At 40.1% G+C, this 19,540-nt stretch overlaps 1 protein-coding gene across 2 annotated transcripts in view; it reads left to right on the forward strand.

Annotated features, from left to right (window-relative positions):
- Positions 1-19,540, forward strand: part of SRPX (sushi repeat containing protein X-linked) — a 59,349-nt gene that overhangs the window by 15,028 nt on the left and 24,781 nt on the right. Inside the window, exon 2 of one of the 2 annotated variants that reach the window (XM_075196435.1) lies at positions 16,165-16,230. The exons of the other annotated variant lie outside the window; for it this stretch is intronic. Coding sequence (XP_075052536.1) covers positions 16,165-16,230 — 66 coding nt within the window. The remainder of the gene's footprint in view (positions 1-16,164; positions 16,231-19,540) is intronic. 2 annotated transcript variants of the gene reach the window in all.

Below are 19,540 nucleotides of genomic sequence, written 5' to 3' on the forward strand. Positions count from 1 at the left end.
ACTCGGGGCCAAAAACCGGTGCTCCATATACTTAGGACTAGAAACAGTTCCGCCCAAGTACTCCACTCGCAGGTAGGCGAGGGCCCGCTGAGAAGAATGGAAACCTAGTAGATATACTCACCGAGTAGCTCCGACTTCTGACTCCTATTCCCTCGTGTTCCTCCGTCACCTGCAACAACAACACACAGCCTCCCACCTACACTATCCGTGAGACTATTGTGTAGCACCCACAGAATGCTACTAGCTATACAACAGGCTCCCTGATCCTATAGCAACTAATGATCAGGCAGCGCAACTCTGCTAGAAGCTGTATGTGGTGTACTGCCTAAGTCCCCCACCCTCTACTCAGAGATATAGGCTAAACCCAATTCCCATGATTTACGAAAGAGACTATCTCCTCACAAGGGGCAATTACACACTACTAAGGACCAGTTGCAGTTGCTGGACCGGGGCCCACGGGAACAGAGTGCCACTGTTATGACTGCCTTTGTTTATCTGGCAGCAGTACCTATAATCCATCAGAGGTGCTGCTGTCCTGCTCCTGAACTCTGCAATATGCCTGAAGGCATTAATCTCCTTGTCTGATGCTAATTAGAACTGCACCTGTCACACTGCTTCAAATACCTGCCTCAAGCTGTGCTCTGTGCAGTTCATCCCATTTGTTCCTGGCTGCTGCTAACCTGCTCTCGTGCTGTTTGTTATATACCTTCTGGATTGAACTTCTATGTATGACCACTGCCTGTACCTTGGACCTTGCCTGCTTGCCTGTGACCCTGATTCGTTTGCCTGTACCTTGGACCACGCTGTTTTGCCTGTTGCCCAGACCTTTTGGCCTGACTTCTGGACTTTGCCTATTCGCTTGATCTCTGCCTGGCTATTTGGATATGTGTGTCTGATATCTGCTTGATCCCTGGACTCTGCTTTCCTGGACAGCCTTGTACCTTCTGGACTGGGGTAATACTTAAAATACCTGTTCCTGCCATTTTTACTATACAGTCTCATTAGGAACCTCTTCTTATCAGTGGATCTGAGTTATCTTTGTTTGTGTATTTACCTGAATAAAGACACTTTGCTTTACACTTCCGTTGCTCTTCGTGAATGCACTGGGATTCATAACAGCCACCTGGCAAGATGTCTCCGTCTGGAACCGTCAGTGGCCACTACCGGAACTCAGTGCTCCCTTTTCAACTATGGGCTTAAAGCCCAGGTATTTATGGGAACCTAGTGTCCAGATAATTCCTATCTGGGCCTAGTGCCCGAATTGCCGCAGGGCCTTGTGCCCTTGTCTGAAAGAAAGAATGCAGATGGGGCCTGGGAGAGATGGTGCCCAGATGCGCCCTACCTGTCTCCTAGGTCTTCGGGGATCTTCTCCAGGAGTTCTCCCGACTGCCTCCACGCTCTGCCGCCATCTTCAGATCTTGATCCCGCCAGTATTTGGGTCGCAGAGTAGCTCTAGCCCTGGCAAGGGCTCTCTGCTTCCAAAGCTTCTGCTTCTTTCTTCTATTCTTGACCGCGCCGCCTATCATCAGACGTCCATTTCTCTTACTCTCCGCCGATGGACTGAACATAGCAGAGTATGCGCTGGATTAAATAGTCGGCGGCGCACCAACATCATATGGCGACGATGTGACGCCGTGCGGCACCAAACATTCAAACGGCCGGAAGGTGAGCCCTGATTGGCTCACCGCCCCGGCCAAGGGAGCAGCGCCGCGGGAGCAGAGGAACCCCTGGATCCTCGCCCCGTAGGTAAGCCCTACACATATGAAGGAATTTTTGGGGGGCGCTCTCCCAAGGAAAGTTATTGACCTTGTTTGGCAAAGGTGACAGTGATAACACTTCAAAAATGGCGCTTAAATGAATGCAAACAATATTCCACCAAAAACTAGCTGACTTAAAACAAACAAATATCTATCTATATACATGTGTGTATATGTGTATGTGTATGTATGTATGTATGTATGTATATATATATATATATATATATAGTGAAATAACTAGCGCGTTAGTTAAACATGGAAAAATTAATAAAAAGTCATATACAAGGGGAATAAATAGTCCAAACAGTCATTTGCAAGAGCAAGTGTAAAACAAATATAAATGGGGGAACATTTGAGCTCTTTGCAATGGTCTCTCAATCTTCAATATGGATTAAGCCTTGTCAATGTGTTTTTAACCATGTAGAAAGAGAAAAAAAACACATATAGTGTAGTAACTCTTAACAACATGTGAATAGTTACTCAATATCTTTCTCAGTACAATACTTTGCTTTACTTTTCCAGTCCCTTTTTTACTTTAAAGTGCGAGTATTCCCCTATGGTTTCAATTGGCGAGGGACTACATGTAAACATTAAGATTGGCTGGTATATTCTAACATAAGGCCTAAAAATGAAGGATAAAAAGTACTAAATGTTTATATGTAGAATGAGGACATGCTTGTTTTAGTATAAAGAGACATACATAAATATGGGTAAATTAAACACATGATTTTACACCTATTTGAGACTCAGTATTACTTCCTTCTGCTTTATAGACAGCCTGCCACAGCCCAAAAACAGACCCTTATTCCTCTTCGGGAAATACAAAATGTCCTCCGTTCTGCTTCCACTATTCCCATGCTGTTTTCAGCATCATTATGTCACTGAAGAACATCTTTCTTTTGGCTGGCGAGGCTTTAATTTGGGTATCTGTGAGTATGGAGCCAATCAATTTAGTCCAGGAAGACCTGGCCTGAAGCTTTGTATTTGGATAGGGTAAGACCAGCTCCTCATTTCTCTTGTGCACATTATCATCAAATGTCTGAGTTAACAGATTGCCAGGGCCTGTAGCACATTTATTTGTCAGAGGGACAATTGTGCCACAAACATAAAGTGAGTTAGTGATCATACTTATTTGCTAGCCCCGCAAGCTTTAAGAAAGCATATTATAACTTGAAATAAAGCTCTTTGAGTGCCAATCTGAAGTGAATTGTCAAACAGGTCCCTTTTCATTTGGGTAGAATACAGTAAAACTTAATTCCAATAATGCAAACATCATGATCTCTTAAAAAGGCCTACCAGGACTTTACTGCTGGATATAATTACAGTACAGATGACTGAACATCATAGTTAATTTGTTCCGCTTTGCAAAAACTGCATGAAAATCTATTCTTCTACCAATATAATAAGAAACCACAAAAATGGCTTGAGATTCAATAAAAAAGTATTAGGTATAATGATGTACAATGCCTGAAGGAAATATATTATAATATATATATATATATATATATATATATATATATATATATATATATATAGATAGATAGATAGATAACATGCTTTCTCTTGCACAGGAAGTTAAATATATAGTTATCCGCGTTCTCCTTCCTACCTCACTGGTTTCCCAAATGATCTGCTTTTCACGTTCAATGTGTCCTTCAAGTGTTCTCCTGTGTGTGTGTTACAGTTTTTAGTTATTTTTGGCTTTGTAATTGTTGTTTTATTTCATGTTAACTTACATCAGTGTGAGCCTGTCTGTGCCTATATTTGGAAACCATACAAAGTATCTGTTAACATTAAATAAACAATTATTTCATTTACATAGAAGACTAAACTGGAGTCTTAAACTTTAATCATGTGGCTTGATGATTTGTGTTTAAAACAGTAAGGAAATGTTGTGATTACCATTGCATAGTAAATAGTTATTTGCCATTCTAACTTGAAGCCATACCTTGATGGAAGCCTGCTGTGTTGCTTAAAACAGGGAATAAACCATTGAAAAAGGACTGCCAAATAAAGCTATTTTAATCAATCACTCAAATCCCATAACAGTATCCTCAAGGTGTGGTCTGGCATCTTTATATAGATTATTTTTTAGCTGTTCTTTCTTGGGGCAGTTAACTTTCTTTATTTATATGGTGCCACAAGCTTTCTGCAGCATTGTACAAAATACAAAGTACAATACAAACAGTGGACCATACAGGGTCCAACAGTACAGAACAAGATGAGTAAAACCAAGACTCCAAAAGCTCCAAGCATAGCAAATACAGTGACGTAGGAGAAGAAGAAATGGTATTGAGACAGGAGGGAAGAGAGGGCACATAAGAGCTTACATACTAAAGGGAGGGAAAACAGACAGCAGGCACGAGAGAAGTCAGAGGAGGGGATCAAGCACAAGAGGAGTGCGAACAGAAAAGAGGGAGTGGGGGAGCCCAGTGAGGAGAAAGTTGCAGTAATCAAGATGGGAAATAATGATTGCATCAATGATGGTTGTTGCAGCATCCAGAGAAATGTGGGCGATATTCGGTAATTGGAAGCGACAGGATTGGGCAAGGAATTGAATGTGGGGGGCAAAAGAGAGGGAGGAGTTAAGGATGACACCCAGGCAGCGAAGATGGGGAACAGGAGAGATGATGGTGTTATTGACAGTGATGGAGAGATCAAGGTGGGTGAGGATTTAAAGGAGGGAAACAATGAGTTCAGTTTTAGCAATGTTGATTTTAAGAATGGGATTAGCCATGTAAATCCTGATAAATATGAAGCACACACAATACTGGCTTCAACACAGCAATTTGTGATATATGATTGCTTAATAAAAACTACAGGTATGCGTGTCAACAAGTTGCAGTGAAGCTTGTGTATTTCAAATGTTTCCAGATTTACATGACTGATTTGAAAAATGTAACTATGAGTAACATTAAGGACCTGGCTTTTGTAGATTACTTATTTGACCTCTAAGAGTCTCTCCATTTATGGCCACTTATATTCCCTTCATATTCACCTATTTTGCCTGAAAGGTAAATCATTCCATAGCAGAAGATTGAAAGTTACCTTTTTTCACCTAAAAGTCATTTAGATGTCTATTCATCGAGACCAATTGATTTTGAAGATTTTCTATCACTGTCTATCTATATTGCCTATAAAATACCGCCCAATATATCAATAAATGTCACTGGGGCAAATGAGTAGTGCTCAGTTCCCTGCCGATACTAGCTGGGAGCAGAGTTTTAGCCCCTTGTCAGGCCAGTGTAGGCATGTGTGATTGGCATCACATATGTGCACTGAAAGTCCTGACTTGGGCTTCCAGTTCCAGATTCAATAAAGAAAATTAATAAAATTAGTAAAAAATTGTGAACAATAACAAAATAATATTTTAATAAAAAAGGGAAACATTTTCTAAATTTAATAGGGGTCAGGTGGTTTTGTGTCCTAAGTGTGGGAGTGAGAAAGGGAACTTTTGGCATATGCTCTGGGAGTGTCCATTGGTTTCATGCTTTTGGGGAGAGGTGGAGGATTGTATTAAACGATTGGAGGTGGGAGTATCTGCCTTGATGCCAAAACTATGTATATTTGGTTTGGGCTTGAACAAAAACACCTGTAGGCTTATTAGATTGCTCATTAATATGTTGCTTATATTGGCAAAAGTGGTCATAGCTAGGAAGTGGATGGCATTGGAAGGCCCGACTTTGAGTAGCTGGATTGACCTTGTTAACGATACAGTCGGCCATGAGAGGTTCATGTACACCAGTAGGAACCTAGTGGATAAATATGAAAGAATATGGTACAGGTGGAGAATAACCCCATATGTTACAGAAGGATTGAGGGAGGTGGAGCTCTCCTAATGCAATGCTCGGGGCAGACATCCAGCCGCCGCCTTTATTATTAAGGTCAACGATTGTATTTTGTATTAATACTACTGTGTTATTATCTCATTGTATCTCGAAATTTTGGATGATGTGCATACCCTGGTTTGAAAATCTGAATATCAATGCATTTTGAATCTACTGTGTATGAATATTTGACATTGCTTGTATCACTGTGTGGGTTGTAGTTGTTGTTTTAGCCTAATGTTTTGTGCTTTTTTGCTGTTAAAAAAAAAAAGTAAAAAAGGCAATAAAACTTTACCTGATTTAAAAAAAAAAAGAAAAAAAAAAAGGGAAACATGCTTTAATTTAATTGCTGCCCCTCATCTGTCATGATCCTGAGATGCTACTTGTACCTTCGCTGTCCTTATTGAATAGGCTTCCCATGCCTTTTCAATAGATTTAGGGCATGTTCTTGAATTGGCAAGTAAAGGGCTGGCGTAACACGGCAATCCCGGGGCAGCCTACCAATCAGCCTGCACCGATAAAATACTTTTTACCTGCAGCAGGCAGGTTGGTGGGCACTGATATCTCTTTCGCATCTGTCATTGGATAGCCCACACATGCGCAGTGGCACCACTTCTGCACATGCGCAGTGGCACCACTTCTGCACATGCGCAGTGGCACCACTTCTGCACATGCGCAGTGGCACCTGAATGAAGATTCTTGCCATATGCGCCGAACCAGGGCAGTGGGTTGCCGGAAAACCCAGCTTCAGCCCTGAACAAGTAAATACAATGCCTTTGGTGGGTAGAGCCTTTCTTCAGGTATTGATTCCCTGCCTGCAATGTAACTTAGTAGATCCAGAGGGAAGTATATGTGAAATTTCAGTCTGGACAACAAATGAAACACAAGTGTACATTTATATACATAAATTCATACTTTTTTACAGTTTTTGTAGGATGTCATAAAAAGCATGAGAAACTTGTATCATTATAATAGTTCCCCCGTTTGTAAGGTGATTCACAAAAAACCCTTACCCCTGTTACACAACATGTATCATTTTCTATTTTAAATTACATCTGCTCCCTGGAGTATTTTCTTTAACCATCCCCCCCCCCACACCCCCCAGTGCACACATCAGTTATGGTGACACCCTGTTAGTGTAACTTTAGCTTGTGCTTCTTTTTTCTTCATACTGTATAACCAAACTCTATTGTTGTATGTGTCTAAATTACTATGTTTTCCAAATGTAATCTATAATCACTATCCTCCCATTTCCTTTAGCTTTTAAAATCTCCAGACACTGTAATAGTGTGGCTTGTATAGTCTGTATATGGAAGGGCACACATGGCAGAAAATTACTTCTTATTTTTAATGCTTTGAATCTCTAACATGTGCAAGGTATATTTTTATTTCATAGTAAAATTAACAAGGAAGAACTTGTCCTAACACTTTTATAGTTAGGAGCTTTCCTGGGGAATTAGGCAGGGAATTACACTAGCTCTTCAGAGACAGAGATTATCATTGATGTTACATACTATCATACTTGCCTACTGTCTCGGACTCCCGTAAGAGTAGGCAAACCTCCCAGATTTTCGGAAATTCACGGCATTAAATGGTGCGGGCAAGTCTTAATCGCGTTATCAAGCCCTGCCCTGCTATTCAATGCCCCCTGTCACATGACATATATGATTACTCTACTGAGTAGTGACAGGGCTTACCATAATCAATACTTGTCATAACAATTCCCGCACACCCAAAGGGGTGTTTAACTCTGATAAAATGGCTATTTAGCGATGTATTTGTAAATTTGCATTTCACATCAAGTATAGTCTAGGAACAGATCTGGTACAGTGACAGTCAATTCATTCAGCTGTGTGGTGTGCTTGGAGTAAATCTGGGAACACTTAAACACAAATGGTGAAATGTGCAAATATTATCAGTTTTGAAAATGTTGCTCATTGCTACTTTTGCACTATGCTTCATCAAACAGTGTACTCACTCCTGTCTGTACCAGTCTGCACTACTGTTGGCTGATAGTTTATTACTCTTATTGGCTACCAGACTTTACTCCTAAAAAGTGGGTATAATACAGTTAGACATGTCAGCCCTGGTAATATGCCCAGTAATAGAAATGTGACCAATAATATGCCCTGGATTATGCACATCTGTAGAGATAACAACTAGAAAGATAGGAAAATAACCTGAATGAAGTATCCTATGCAACTACTATAGTGCAAAAATAAAGCAGTGATTTGATTATGGTAGAGTCACAAACTGGCTCTTAAAAGATAAAACAATTTATTAAACATTATTATTTCAATTCATGGTGCCCTACCCTTGTGTTTACAAAGGAGTAGCTGCTGCTATTTGTATATTGAATATGTACTATATGCAGTTTAGGTATTAATTTTGTCTATTAGATATATTGTAAATATTTGACATTACCCCTGCACCAGCTATCTTTAAGCGATCAAAAGTGCAATTTTGTCTATTAAGTATATAGTAGGCTTACTCCCTCACTATTTGTTTAAGAATTGTAATAGTGGGGGTTAATTCATGAAAGTGATCACATGGCTATGTGATTTAACTAGCAGTCATAGGCTGTGTATGCTGTTAGGTTGTGTTAGTAAGTGAGGATTTGTTACAAGTGTATTAAGTAATTTAGATAGCATAATAAGAGTTACACAAGAGGAGAACAAAAGGAGAAAATTCTACGTGGAAACACTGCCACTTGAGGACAATATTCAACAATCATGTGTGAGATCTGATATCCTCCACCACCTGCATTGTGCACCGCCTGTACACACCCTGCCGATCTGTGTCTCAACCTTAATTCTTGCAGCTGCTTGTTGGTTTCACTGATGCTGTTGCTTGTATTCCCACCCTTAAATTACACTTGTTGCTCCACTTACCCAGAATCTTTAACTGGCTCCCCAGCTCCCCCTTGCACACTGTTCATACAGAGTCATCTCAGTGCACCGTCCACTGTGGCTAATGTTATATAATCCCTCTACACTCTAACTGTTTTTTACTCACCAATCCCTCATCTCTACTGTCCTAACTACTTAAAATTCCCTTGCTGATCCTTTTACATCTTTTCTTCCTCTTCACTCTCCTACTACCTCTACAGTCTTTCACTTTACTCACCTGTCCTGTTCTCAACTTTTCCTCACTTCACTTGTAACCTCTTACAGTCCTTTACTTCTGCCATACTCTCATCCTGTCCCCCCCCCCTTTCTTACATCCAATCCCGCAAACCCTATTCCCATCCTTCCTCTTACTCACCTTCCCCTGTCCAGTGCACTTTGGAATGCAAGATCTGTCTGCAACTAACTCACTCCCATTCATGACCTCTTCCTCTCCCATTCCTTTGGTCTCCTGGCCCTCTTCCCCTCTGATACTGCCCTTCTCCCACAGTACCCGTCCTGGGAGCCACCAAAGCGGTGGTGTAGGTGTCCTACTGTCTCCTGGGTACACCTGTAGCATTATTCCCCCTGAACCCTCCCTCTCTTTCTTCTTCTTCTTTGAAGTTCACTCCATCCGTCTCTTCTCCCCTCTCCACCTTCGTGTTGCGGTCATCTATTGTCCCCCTTGCTCATCCTCTGAATTTTTTTGGCTTTCCCATTTCCTCTCCTCTGATCTTCACACTGTTACTATTGGGGATTTTAACATTCCTACCAGTTCTCCTATTATTACTGCTTCCTCTAAATTCTTCACTCTCGCTTCCTCCCATGGCCTCTCCCAATGGACAATTTCTGCCACCCACGTGATGATCACACCTTGGACCTAGTGTTCCCCCATCATTGTGACATCTCCAAGTTCTCCAATTCTGTCTTCCTCCTCTCTGACCACAATCTCCTTTACTTTACCCTCTCTTTAACCCTTGCCCCACCTCTCCCACACTGCGTCCCATCAACAGCATTGACCCCATCATCTTTGTTTTTTCTCTCTAATCCTCACTTCCTCCCATTTCTTCCCTATCATGTCCCAACTCTGCTGTCTGTCTTTACAACACCACACTCTCTGCTGACCTTGATACTGCAGCCCCAGCCACCCCCCTTCATCCCTGCCAATCCAAACCCCAACCGTGTTACTCCCCTCTTACTCTTACTCTCTTCCAAAAGTGCTCTCGCTTCTCTGAATGCCAATGTTGAAAATCTCGCTCCATTGCTGACTTCATCCACTTTAAATTCATCCTTTCTTCCTACTCTTCTGCCCTCTCTCTTTCCAGACAAACCTATTTCACATCCCTCATCTCCTCCTTGCCCAATAAACCCCAATGTCTCTTTGCTACAATTAATTCTCTACTTTGTCCTCCCCCACCTCACCCTTGCCCATTGCCGCTCTTGACCTTGCCACCTACTTCAAAAACAAAATTGACTCTATCCACTGTGATATCTGTTCTCGTCACACTTGCCTCACCTCACCTGTTCTCTCTATCACTCACTCTGCCACCGTTGGCTCCTACCCTTCTGTAACTGTGCCTAAGGTCCTCTTTCTTCTCTCCTCCTCTTCTTCTACAACCTGTCCTCTCATTACTGTCCCCTCAAAGTTCCTCTACTCCCTATCTTCCTGTTGTCACCTTGCTCACCTCTTTAACCTCTCTCTCTCCACTGGAATCTTCCCCTCGACCTTCAAACATGCTCTCATCTCTCCTATTCTCAAAAAACCTTCTCTTGACCCATCCTCTCTCTCCAACTATCACCTCGTTTCTCTGCTTTCCTTTCTAAAATTCTCGAATTACTTCAATCGTCTGATCCACGTTCTCTCTTCCCATTCTGTTTGGCTTCCATCCCCTTCACTGAACTGAAACTGCCCTCACTAAAAAAAACAAATGTCTTACTCTTAGCTAAGTCCAAAGATCAATTCTCCCTTCTCGTACTCCTTGACCTCTCTGCTGCTTTTGACACCGTTGATCATTCTCTTCTTCTCACCACTCTTCACTCCCTAGGTCTTCGTGAAACAGCTCTCCCCTGGTTTTCCTCCTACCTCTCTAGCCACTCTTTTAGCGTGTCTGCTTGTGACTCTTCCTCCCACCCCTCTTCCCCTTTCTATTGGAGTCCCACAAGGCTCTGTCCTTGGTCCTCTGCTCTTCTCTCTCTACACCACCTCTCTTGGTGAACTTATTCAATCATTTGGCCTCCAACACCACCGCTATGCTGATGACATGCAAATCTATCTTTCCTCCCGTGACCTCTCTCCCGCCATTCAAACCCAGGTATCTAGCTGTCTCTCTGCTGTAACTACCTGGATGTCACAGCTCTTCCTGAAACTCAACATCTCCAAACCTGAACTCATCATCTTTCCTCCTGCCAGTGTTGTTATCCTTCCCAATATCTCCCTTTTGGTTGACAACATCACTCTTTCTCCTGTCACCCAAGCCTCTGCCTTGGAGTTTGGAGTCACCTTTGACTAAACCCTCAGATTTGCCCCTAAAATCCAGTCCCTCACCTCACCAAATCCTGCCACTTCTGCCTCCATAACATTATGAAAATCCATCCCTCTTTCAGGAAGCAATCAAAATCCTGGTCCATTTACTCATCACTTCTTGTTTCGACTATTGCAACCTCCTTCTCACTCGCCTTCCTCACTCTCACACTTCTGTACAGAATGCTGCGGCTAGGCTCAGCTTCCTCTCCTATCTCACATCTTCCACTTCTCCTCTGATTAAATCCCTTCATTGGCTCGTTATCAGAATTCTGTTCAAGATCCTTGCCCTCACTTACAAAGCCCTTACCAACACTTCTCCCTCTTACATCTCTGACCTTGTCTCGAGGTATATACCTACTTGGCTACTCCACTCTGTCTCTGACCTCTCACTCAATTCACCTCTCATTAACTCCTCCCATGCTCGCCTCCAAGACTTCTGCCGTGCTCTCCCTAATCTTTGGAACTCCCTACCCTGTCTCACTCGACACTCCCCCAACCTTCAGTCCTTCAAACACTCACTAAAAACTCACCTTTTCAAGCTCGCCTATCCTACCACCGCCTAACCATGCTGTCTATCACCTCCTCTTCCTCATCTGCCATCTCCATTTTTCTCCCAGTTGGTTTTACTGTCTCTCACCACCCCTCCATTTAGAATGTAAGCCCTTGCGGGCAGAGTCCTCTCTTCCTATTGTGCCATCTCTGTCTACTGTCCCTTGTACATTCTGTCACGTCTCTTGCTGCCAGGTGCAGGCTGGGCCAGAAAATGGGAAATTTCATTTTAAACACCAATGATTTTTATTTTGAAAGTTTGTGGTGTTGGATAACTGTTACATACCATAGAAACATAGAATTTGATGGCAGATAAGAATGATTTCGCCCATCAAGTCTGCCAATTTTTTAACCTATGGTAACCTCCAGTCCTATTTAATCCATATTTATTTTCAAGGATATCCTTATGTGTATCATAAGCTTGTTTAAATTTCTCTACTGTATTAGCCTCTACCACCTCTGATGGGAGGCTATTCTACTTATCCATTACCCTTTCTGTGCAGTCTTTTTCCTCAAATTTCCTCTGAACCTCCTTCCCTCCAGTGTCAGTCCATGTCCTTGTGTTCTAATACTTCTCTTCCTTTGAAGAATGTTTCTCTCCTGTACCTTGTTAAACACCTTGATATATTTCAACATTTTTATCATGTCCCCCTTTCCCTTCTCTGCTCCAAACTATACATATTAAGATCTTTTTGTCTATCCGGGTAAGTTTTGTGCTGTAGGCCATGCACCATTTTAGTTGCCCTTCTTTGTACAGTCTCTAATGTATTTATATAATTCTAGAGAATTGGCCTCCAGAACTGAGTACAATATCCTAGTTGAGACCGTACAAATGACCTGTGCAGTGACATTATTACTTCTTTCTTTCTGCTAGTGATTCCTCCCCCTATGCAACGAAGCATCTGACTTGCCTTTCTCATTGCTTTGTTACATTGCTTACCTGCCTTTAAGTCACCTGAAATAGTGACTCATATATCCCTTTCCTCCTCAGTAGTTTCCTTTAAAGTGCCATTAATACTATATTTAGCCTTTGGGTTTTTGAGACCCAAGTGCATGATTTTGCATTTGGCATTAATCTGTAGTTGCCACTCTCTTGACCATTCATCATCATCATCATCATCATCATTTATTTATATAGCGCCAACATATTTCGTAGCGCTTTACAATTGGGGACAAACATAATAAACTAATAAACAATCTGAGTAAAACAGACAAAGAGGTGAGAAGGCCCTGCTCGCAAGCTTACATTCTATGGGACAATTCTTGCAGTCTACATAGATCATCGATAATTTTTTATACCCCTCCTGGTGTGTCTACCCTGTTCCATATCTTTGTGTCATCTGCAAAAATACATACTTTCCTTCAATACTATTTGTAATGTCACCAATAAAGATATTGAAAAGCACTGGTCCAAGTACAGAGCCTTGGGGTATTCCACTGGTAACTTTTCCTTCCTGTGAATGCCCTCCATTTACTGTAACTTTCTGTTTTCTGTCCTGCAACCAAGATCTTATCCATTCAACCATCTTAGAATCAAATTCCAAGCTTTCAAGTTTATTTAACAGTCTGCAATGTGGGGCAATGTGAAAAACCTTACTAAGATCCAGATAATCCACATCTATGCCCCTTTCCCTCTTGATCTATTACTTTAGTCACCCAGTCAAAAAACTATTTAACCATTACATACTTTAGAGTTGGCTTTTAATATCTTTGGTAAAAAGAGCTTAATTTAGAAGGTTAGTTTGGGCAGTAACAGATGTTTAATACACATATGGAGTTTGTAATTTTTTTTGATATATTGTGTAGGCATGGCACTAAGCAAATACCATATAACCTGTATCTTATATACTCATATCTTGTTAAACTTCATGGCGTGGCTGCAATTTGGCATTCATAAATATTTTTAATGCATACATGCCAACTCTCCTGGAAATTGGTGAGTCTCCCGGAATCCTGGTAGAGCTGGCGATTCTCCCGCATCTGCTCACTTCACTAAATTACAGCCGACATGCACGGGCGGAGGGGGTGGGGCTTCACGATTTGCGTCATTTTGGCCCCTCCTCCAGTGATGTAATGTTTGTTTGAGGTCTTTTTACCACTGTAAAAACACTCAAAACAGGCATTACATCATCGAGGGCGGGGCCAAAATGATGCAAATTACATAGCCCCGCCCCCTCCTCCCATACACCCCTGGTGCCCTCCAGAATCTCCCGGACCCGACAAACATAAGGTTGGCAAGTATGTTTCAATGTGTGTGTTTGCTTGTGTTGTGCAGTATTTTTGTTTAATTATGCCACCTTAAAGATGATATCTATTTAAACATTTCTGAAAGCATTGCTTAATGTGCTTCCCCTCTTTCTACCAGCTTTATAATGGTGTAATTATAATGTGTTATTATTTTAATGATAGTCTCTGTCTTCCACTGAAGATCTGTTCTGGAGGTATAGCCTGCATATGAATTACCACCCTGTATGTATGAGGTGACTCCATAGTATGGAGACTATTCTCTTCCATTTGGCTCCCTGTGATCTCAAAATCTCTGAGCCAAATGGGGACTTGCGCTGCTCACTGCTAGGTGAGAATTTGAGATAACACAAGCACCAGGTGCTTTATGAATACTCATGAATGTGGCGGGACCAGGCATAACTGAATTCAGAAAGGGTCCAGGAAATAGAAACGTAATAGCCTCTTGCATTAAACATTGGGGCTCTTTAGTCATTTAAGGAGAATTTGTAACAAAACTGGTGAATGGACACTTCCAATTACAGGCAATTGCATAAAAAATGGACAATGTCGTCAATAGGTCACACCATAGCTCTGATTCTATTGTAAAAACAAATAGCTAACTATATTGTAAGCATGAATGGTCAGAACTTTCCACTGATAACACGTATCTAATAAATTTAATGCATTGGAGTGTTTCACACAAATAATTTGCTGCTGTTCCTATTGCAGTTACCAGGTAGTTGTGATATTTATTTTGTATGGTAAATTATGTAATTCTCTGATTGGCAGGTTTACAGATTTACAGGTTTGTCTAGCATGTGAGTATTTTAGATTAATGAATTGGCCAGGTTGGTTCGAGCCTGAATTACACCAATGTTTCTTAAATACAGATGTCATATAGGAAAATAAAAGGAGATGTAATAGGTGCTCACACACCAGGGAGTCCTGTCTACAAGAGTCCTATATCTACCTCTGTGTGATATTCTAATAATTGAATTATATCTGTCTATAACAGGTGAATCAGCAACATGTTTACGGTATATTAAACCATGTCTGCTACATACCTCTTTCTTCAGGTTTAATTCGTAATCTTCAATATTTTTGATTACAGGAGAAACTGGAAGACCCTTAATTATTTAGGTATTGCAAAAGCTACTGATTACATGTTGGTTCTAATGTCAAAGCTTGAATTAACATCATTCATTGTAACTGGCTTTATTTTTACAGCACTTACAACAATGCTACAAATAATTCTGCTAACTACACTTTACTAAGCCATAATAAGATACAGTATTACAGCATTAAATCTGCTGCTATTACCATTAAAAGTGCATCTAGTCCATTTATGGAGCTTATACATTGTGATTGGATCAGAAAGTATTGTGATAATTATAATAGTTAAGATAAGATATTTTTTGGTATCTTGTATTTTTCGTCTAAACTGAAATACAGAAGTAGAGAAATGAGAATGATCAATCTGTTTCTGTAACTATATTTCTAGATGAAGCAACAACAGGGCCAATATTCAGCAGTATCTCTGCTTTCTAATTTTCTGCAGCCTTAATACAAATTAAAAATAAATTGTAAACAGTTTTTGCATAGTCTGCACCAGCCAACTCTTCCAACTCCATGGCTTTGGCTGGATGAACTAGTGATTTGCAGAACAGAAAGCACAATTAAGTAAAGAAAATTAAAATCATTTGTCTGCTTCCTCTTGCACATTGTTGCTGTAGGCCTGTGGCTGCCTCAGTTTCTGTGATAGTAAGAAATGTATTACAGAAAACCTTATTAAAAAAAAATAAATCTGGTAATCTGTGGCTGTTTTGCATCTACACGTCCCAGCATTCCATACTATCAAGTGGCTAAAAGAGCATGCTGGGACTTTTAGCACCAAAGTAGCTGCAGGTTGTTGAGATCTGTAATTCAGCATTCCGGAATATAAATAATTACCACAGCTGTCAGAACGGAACACACTCATAGCAGTTTTATCTGATCTACTATTACCGCTGAAGATGTGAAGGACTTAACCTGCCTTGTGTGTTATGGTGGACTTGTTAGATTTCTAAATATACATATTATAATCCATGATACCATGTCAAGGTGGTTTACCAATTTCAAAGCTTATATATTTTGAATATAGTCACAGTGCAAATATACATTATTGAAACACGATTCATAAAATAAATAAAAAATGTTAAAGAATAAGTTAAATTGGAACTAATTGTTGTAATGAAACAGGTCTACTATTTTGTAATGGCACCATAAATGCACTTACACAAATGCCAATAATAGCTGAAAATTGATGCTTCCCACATTAATATCACCAGCTGTCTCATCTCTAACATGAGTTTTCTTTGTTATTTTGCTATTTCCATTTTTTTTGTTCTTTATTTTAGGATCGGGATATTCACCACTAGAAGATGATGAGGATGCTTATGCTCGCTCTAGATATCGCTATCAAGGTGAAGCCTTAGCTTATTCTGCAGGCTGCATGCTGCAATTATAAAACTACTTCCTGCTTCACTTGCTTCAAGACTTGCTTGAAAATTGCAGCATCTATAGAACCTTCAAAAATGTTAAAGTATTTTACTTTTCATTGTGGTTGATTACTGTGGTCTCTTCCACGTTTAAGCCTTTTATACCTTTACATTTTTATTATCTTGTTGATTTATTGAGATGTTTTTCTACAAAAAAATGTACTTATGAAATATCCTCTTACTTAGTTTTCTATGTAACTCTACAGTAATGTAGAAGAATTGTATCAAATGTGGGATTTTAGCCTGTTACTGTTATCAACCAATCAGGAATCTGCTCAGGGAATTTAAGGTGTATTGTATACTATTTTACACAATGCTCCTAGCATAGCAATTCAGGAGGGAGTGACACGAACTGCAAAAGAATTGGTTTACCTCATGCTGGCCCATTATAAAATGAATAGACATATTAACCTGTTCCTTACTGCAGAATGTAGAAGCATTTTACGACTTTTAGAAATTGGCCCTTTCTGTGCTTCAGAGGTATGTTTGGTTGAGCTGCATGTATCTCTTATTACTGATCTTAACCAACACGGTGAAAAACATAATGAATCCTATGAAGACTGTGCCAACTTCACACACATTCAAAGTGATTGCTGGATGGACTATATCGTAAGACCGTAGGACAAGCTACATCCATGTTCCCTCCATCATTCTGAACGCCCATGTTTACTGTTGGCACACTCTTCATAGACTTTAATGATCCCTTGTTGTAGTGCTGGTTAGACTGTGTTCATCAAGCTGTCACATAGACATAGGCACATAGAAAGTGTCTGTGTGTAAAAACCCTAAATGAGCTAGGCTTCATGTATTAAACATTGTATATTAGACCGGTCAACATTTAATTTGATAAGTAGAGTGTGCAGGAATTAGTGTTTTGGACAGTGAAAACATTGAAAGAAATAAAGTGTACAGAAGTCCACATATAGAAACATGCTGAAGAAGAGAATCATTAGACCAAAATATATTAGCATTTAGAAATATATATTAGCAATGATTAATTATATATTCACATGTGAATCTTTTGATACTTACTGGCTGCACTTTTGAGAAATTTGTGAACAGTTGTTCTCATTCTAATAGAGTTATGTAAATGAACGATTACAGGCAAATAAATTGCTCAATACTTTTGCACCTGGTGACAAATTCCAGCCAAGAAAAGGGCCTCTTCTGTGCTAGAACAGATAGCACACTGTACCTGTGACATTCAGTTCTCTTCATTATTCACTGTTCCAGTTTTTTCATATTATTAAAAGAATGAATGCATCACAGAGCAATTCTACAGTCTAACAAGTGTATCCCTATAGACATTAATTAGAAAAAGTGTGGGGGTAATAAAACTAGCAAGGGATTTGGCTAAGATATAAGTTCTTTAACTGGGAATACAACCAGTGATGAAAATAAAGCAATATAGCTAAGGATCTATGTGTGGCTGCTACAGGGATAAAAGTGTATGTATTTTTTAGGAATTCATATCAACACAAAATAATCTGTAGTGTCAAATATAAATAACTCTACTAAATTAATACAAACATAAAAAGCAGGCATTAATCGATTGCAGAGTTATTCATACCCTTTACTAAAATATACTTTAATACATCCTGGAGCAATAAGTTGCCTTCAGAGGGTATGTAGTTCACTTGTGTACAGCTATTATAAGAGTATTTCACTTGACTTTAAAAAAAAGTCTGCCATTGAAAAGATTCACAGTTTGTGCATTTCCAAGCAAGAGCTTCATCATGAAGATCAATAAATATTCAAAACATATCAGAGAAAAGGTTAGTGAAAGGCACCAATCAGAGGAAAGATATAAGAAGACTTAAATAATTTGTACTAAAACCCTGTCGCACTGTCAAGTCCATCACAAATAAATAGAGAGTATACAGCACAACTGTGAACTTAGTCTGTCTTTCAAAACGAAACATCCCAAAAAAACTAAACATGCAAAAATAAAAAAACACATGCTAGGGAGGTCACCAAGAGGCCTAAGGCAACTCTGAGGGAGTTAAAGTCTTTCATGACAGAAATAGGAAAACCTGTCAATTGGACAATAATAGCCTGAACCCTTCACATAACTATGCTTTACAGTAGAGTAGCAAAAAGAAATTGTTGAAAATAACTCATGTGATAGCTTTCTAGTTTGCTAGAAAGCATGTTGAAGACCCTCACAAGTGGAGGTAGATGCTTTGGTCTCATGAGACCAAGAGTGCACATTTTGGCCTCAACCCTAGGTGCTGGGTTTGGTACAAGCCTAACACTGCACATCCACCCATGGTCACTATCACTACTGTGAAGCATTGTTGGCAGGACCATAATGCTATGTGTGTGCTTCCATGCTTTAGGAACTGAAAAAACATGTCAAAATAGAGGGTGAATACTTTTTGTAGTGTGTGTGGGCTCTTATTTTACAGGTGATGGCTAGCACCTTGGGAAATGGTTGGGGCTTGCTATAGTTCTGCAACTGCTACATTTAGCAATGCATAGTCATAAATTGTTATTTGGTCAATTGTGTCTATTTGTACAGGTTCACAAATGGATTAGCGCATCAATATGATGTTGACATTCGGGGTGTAACATGTTTGTCCTTCTGGTGTGAGGTGCAGGGAGGATCAGAGTATTCCTTGCTGAATGCGGGATAGGTGAATGGAAACACCTCACTCTGCACCCACTCATTAAATGGGTTTGAGAGGGTGGAGAATTGACATTTAAGAAACATTGTCACTTTAGCCGATGGCTGAAGAGTCTCTTTCGACCTGCAAAGCACAGTGTTAAAGATCATCATCAAATGTATACATGTGACGCCTCTAAAAAGAAGTGATACAGTTTCACACACTTGACTTATACATACATACATACATAAGGCTCCAATGGGCTGTATTTTCAGAGAATGCACATGTTGTAATGGGATGCTCAAAAATTGATAGTCGGTTGGACTAAAGTGACCTTTTCAATTCTACTCATGTGCATTACTACTTCCGCCTATTGCACAGGGTTTGCACAGGAGCACTTCCTAAAGTAGAAAGTGGCTGTGGTCCATACTGTGCAACTGGCAGAAAAACGGTCACAGGTCTAAAAAAGAAAATGCACAGCTTGTCCACATTCTGCAATGTAGAGGATACCAAGCCAACCATCAGGAACTGCAGGAATTATATGTTTGGGAACCCCATCATTTGGAAGATACTTACCTTATCTGCCCAGAAATTACCCTAGCTGAATTTTTTGGCTAAATTAATGAGTA

The sequence above is a fragment of the Mixophyes fleayi genome, chromosome 2 (genome assembly GCF_038048845.1).
Source record: "Mixophyes fleayi isolate aMixFle1 chromosome 2, aMixFle1.hap1, whole genome shotgun sequence".
NCBI lineage: Eukaryota > Metazoa > Chordata > Amphibia > Anura > Limnodynastidae > Mixophyes > Mixophyes fleayi.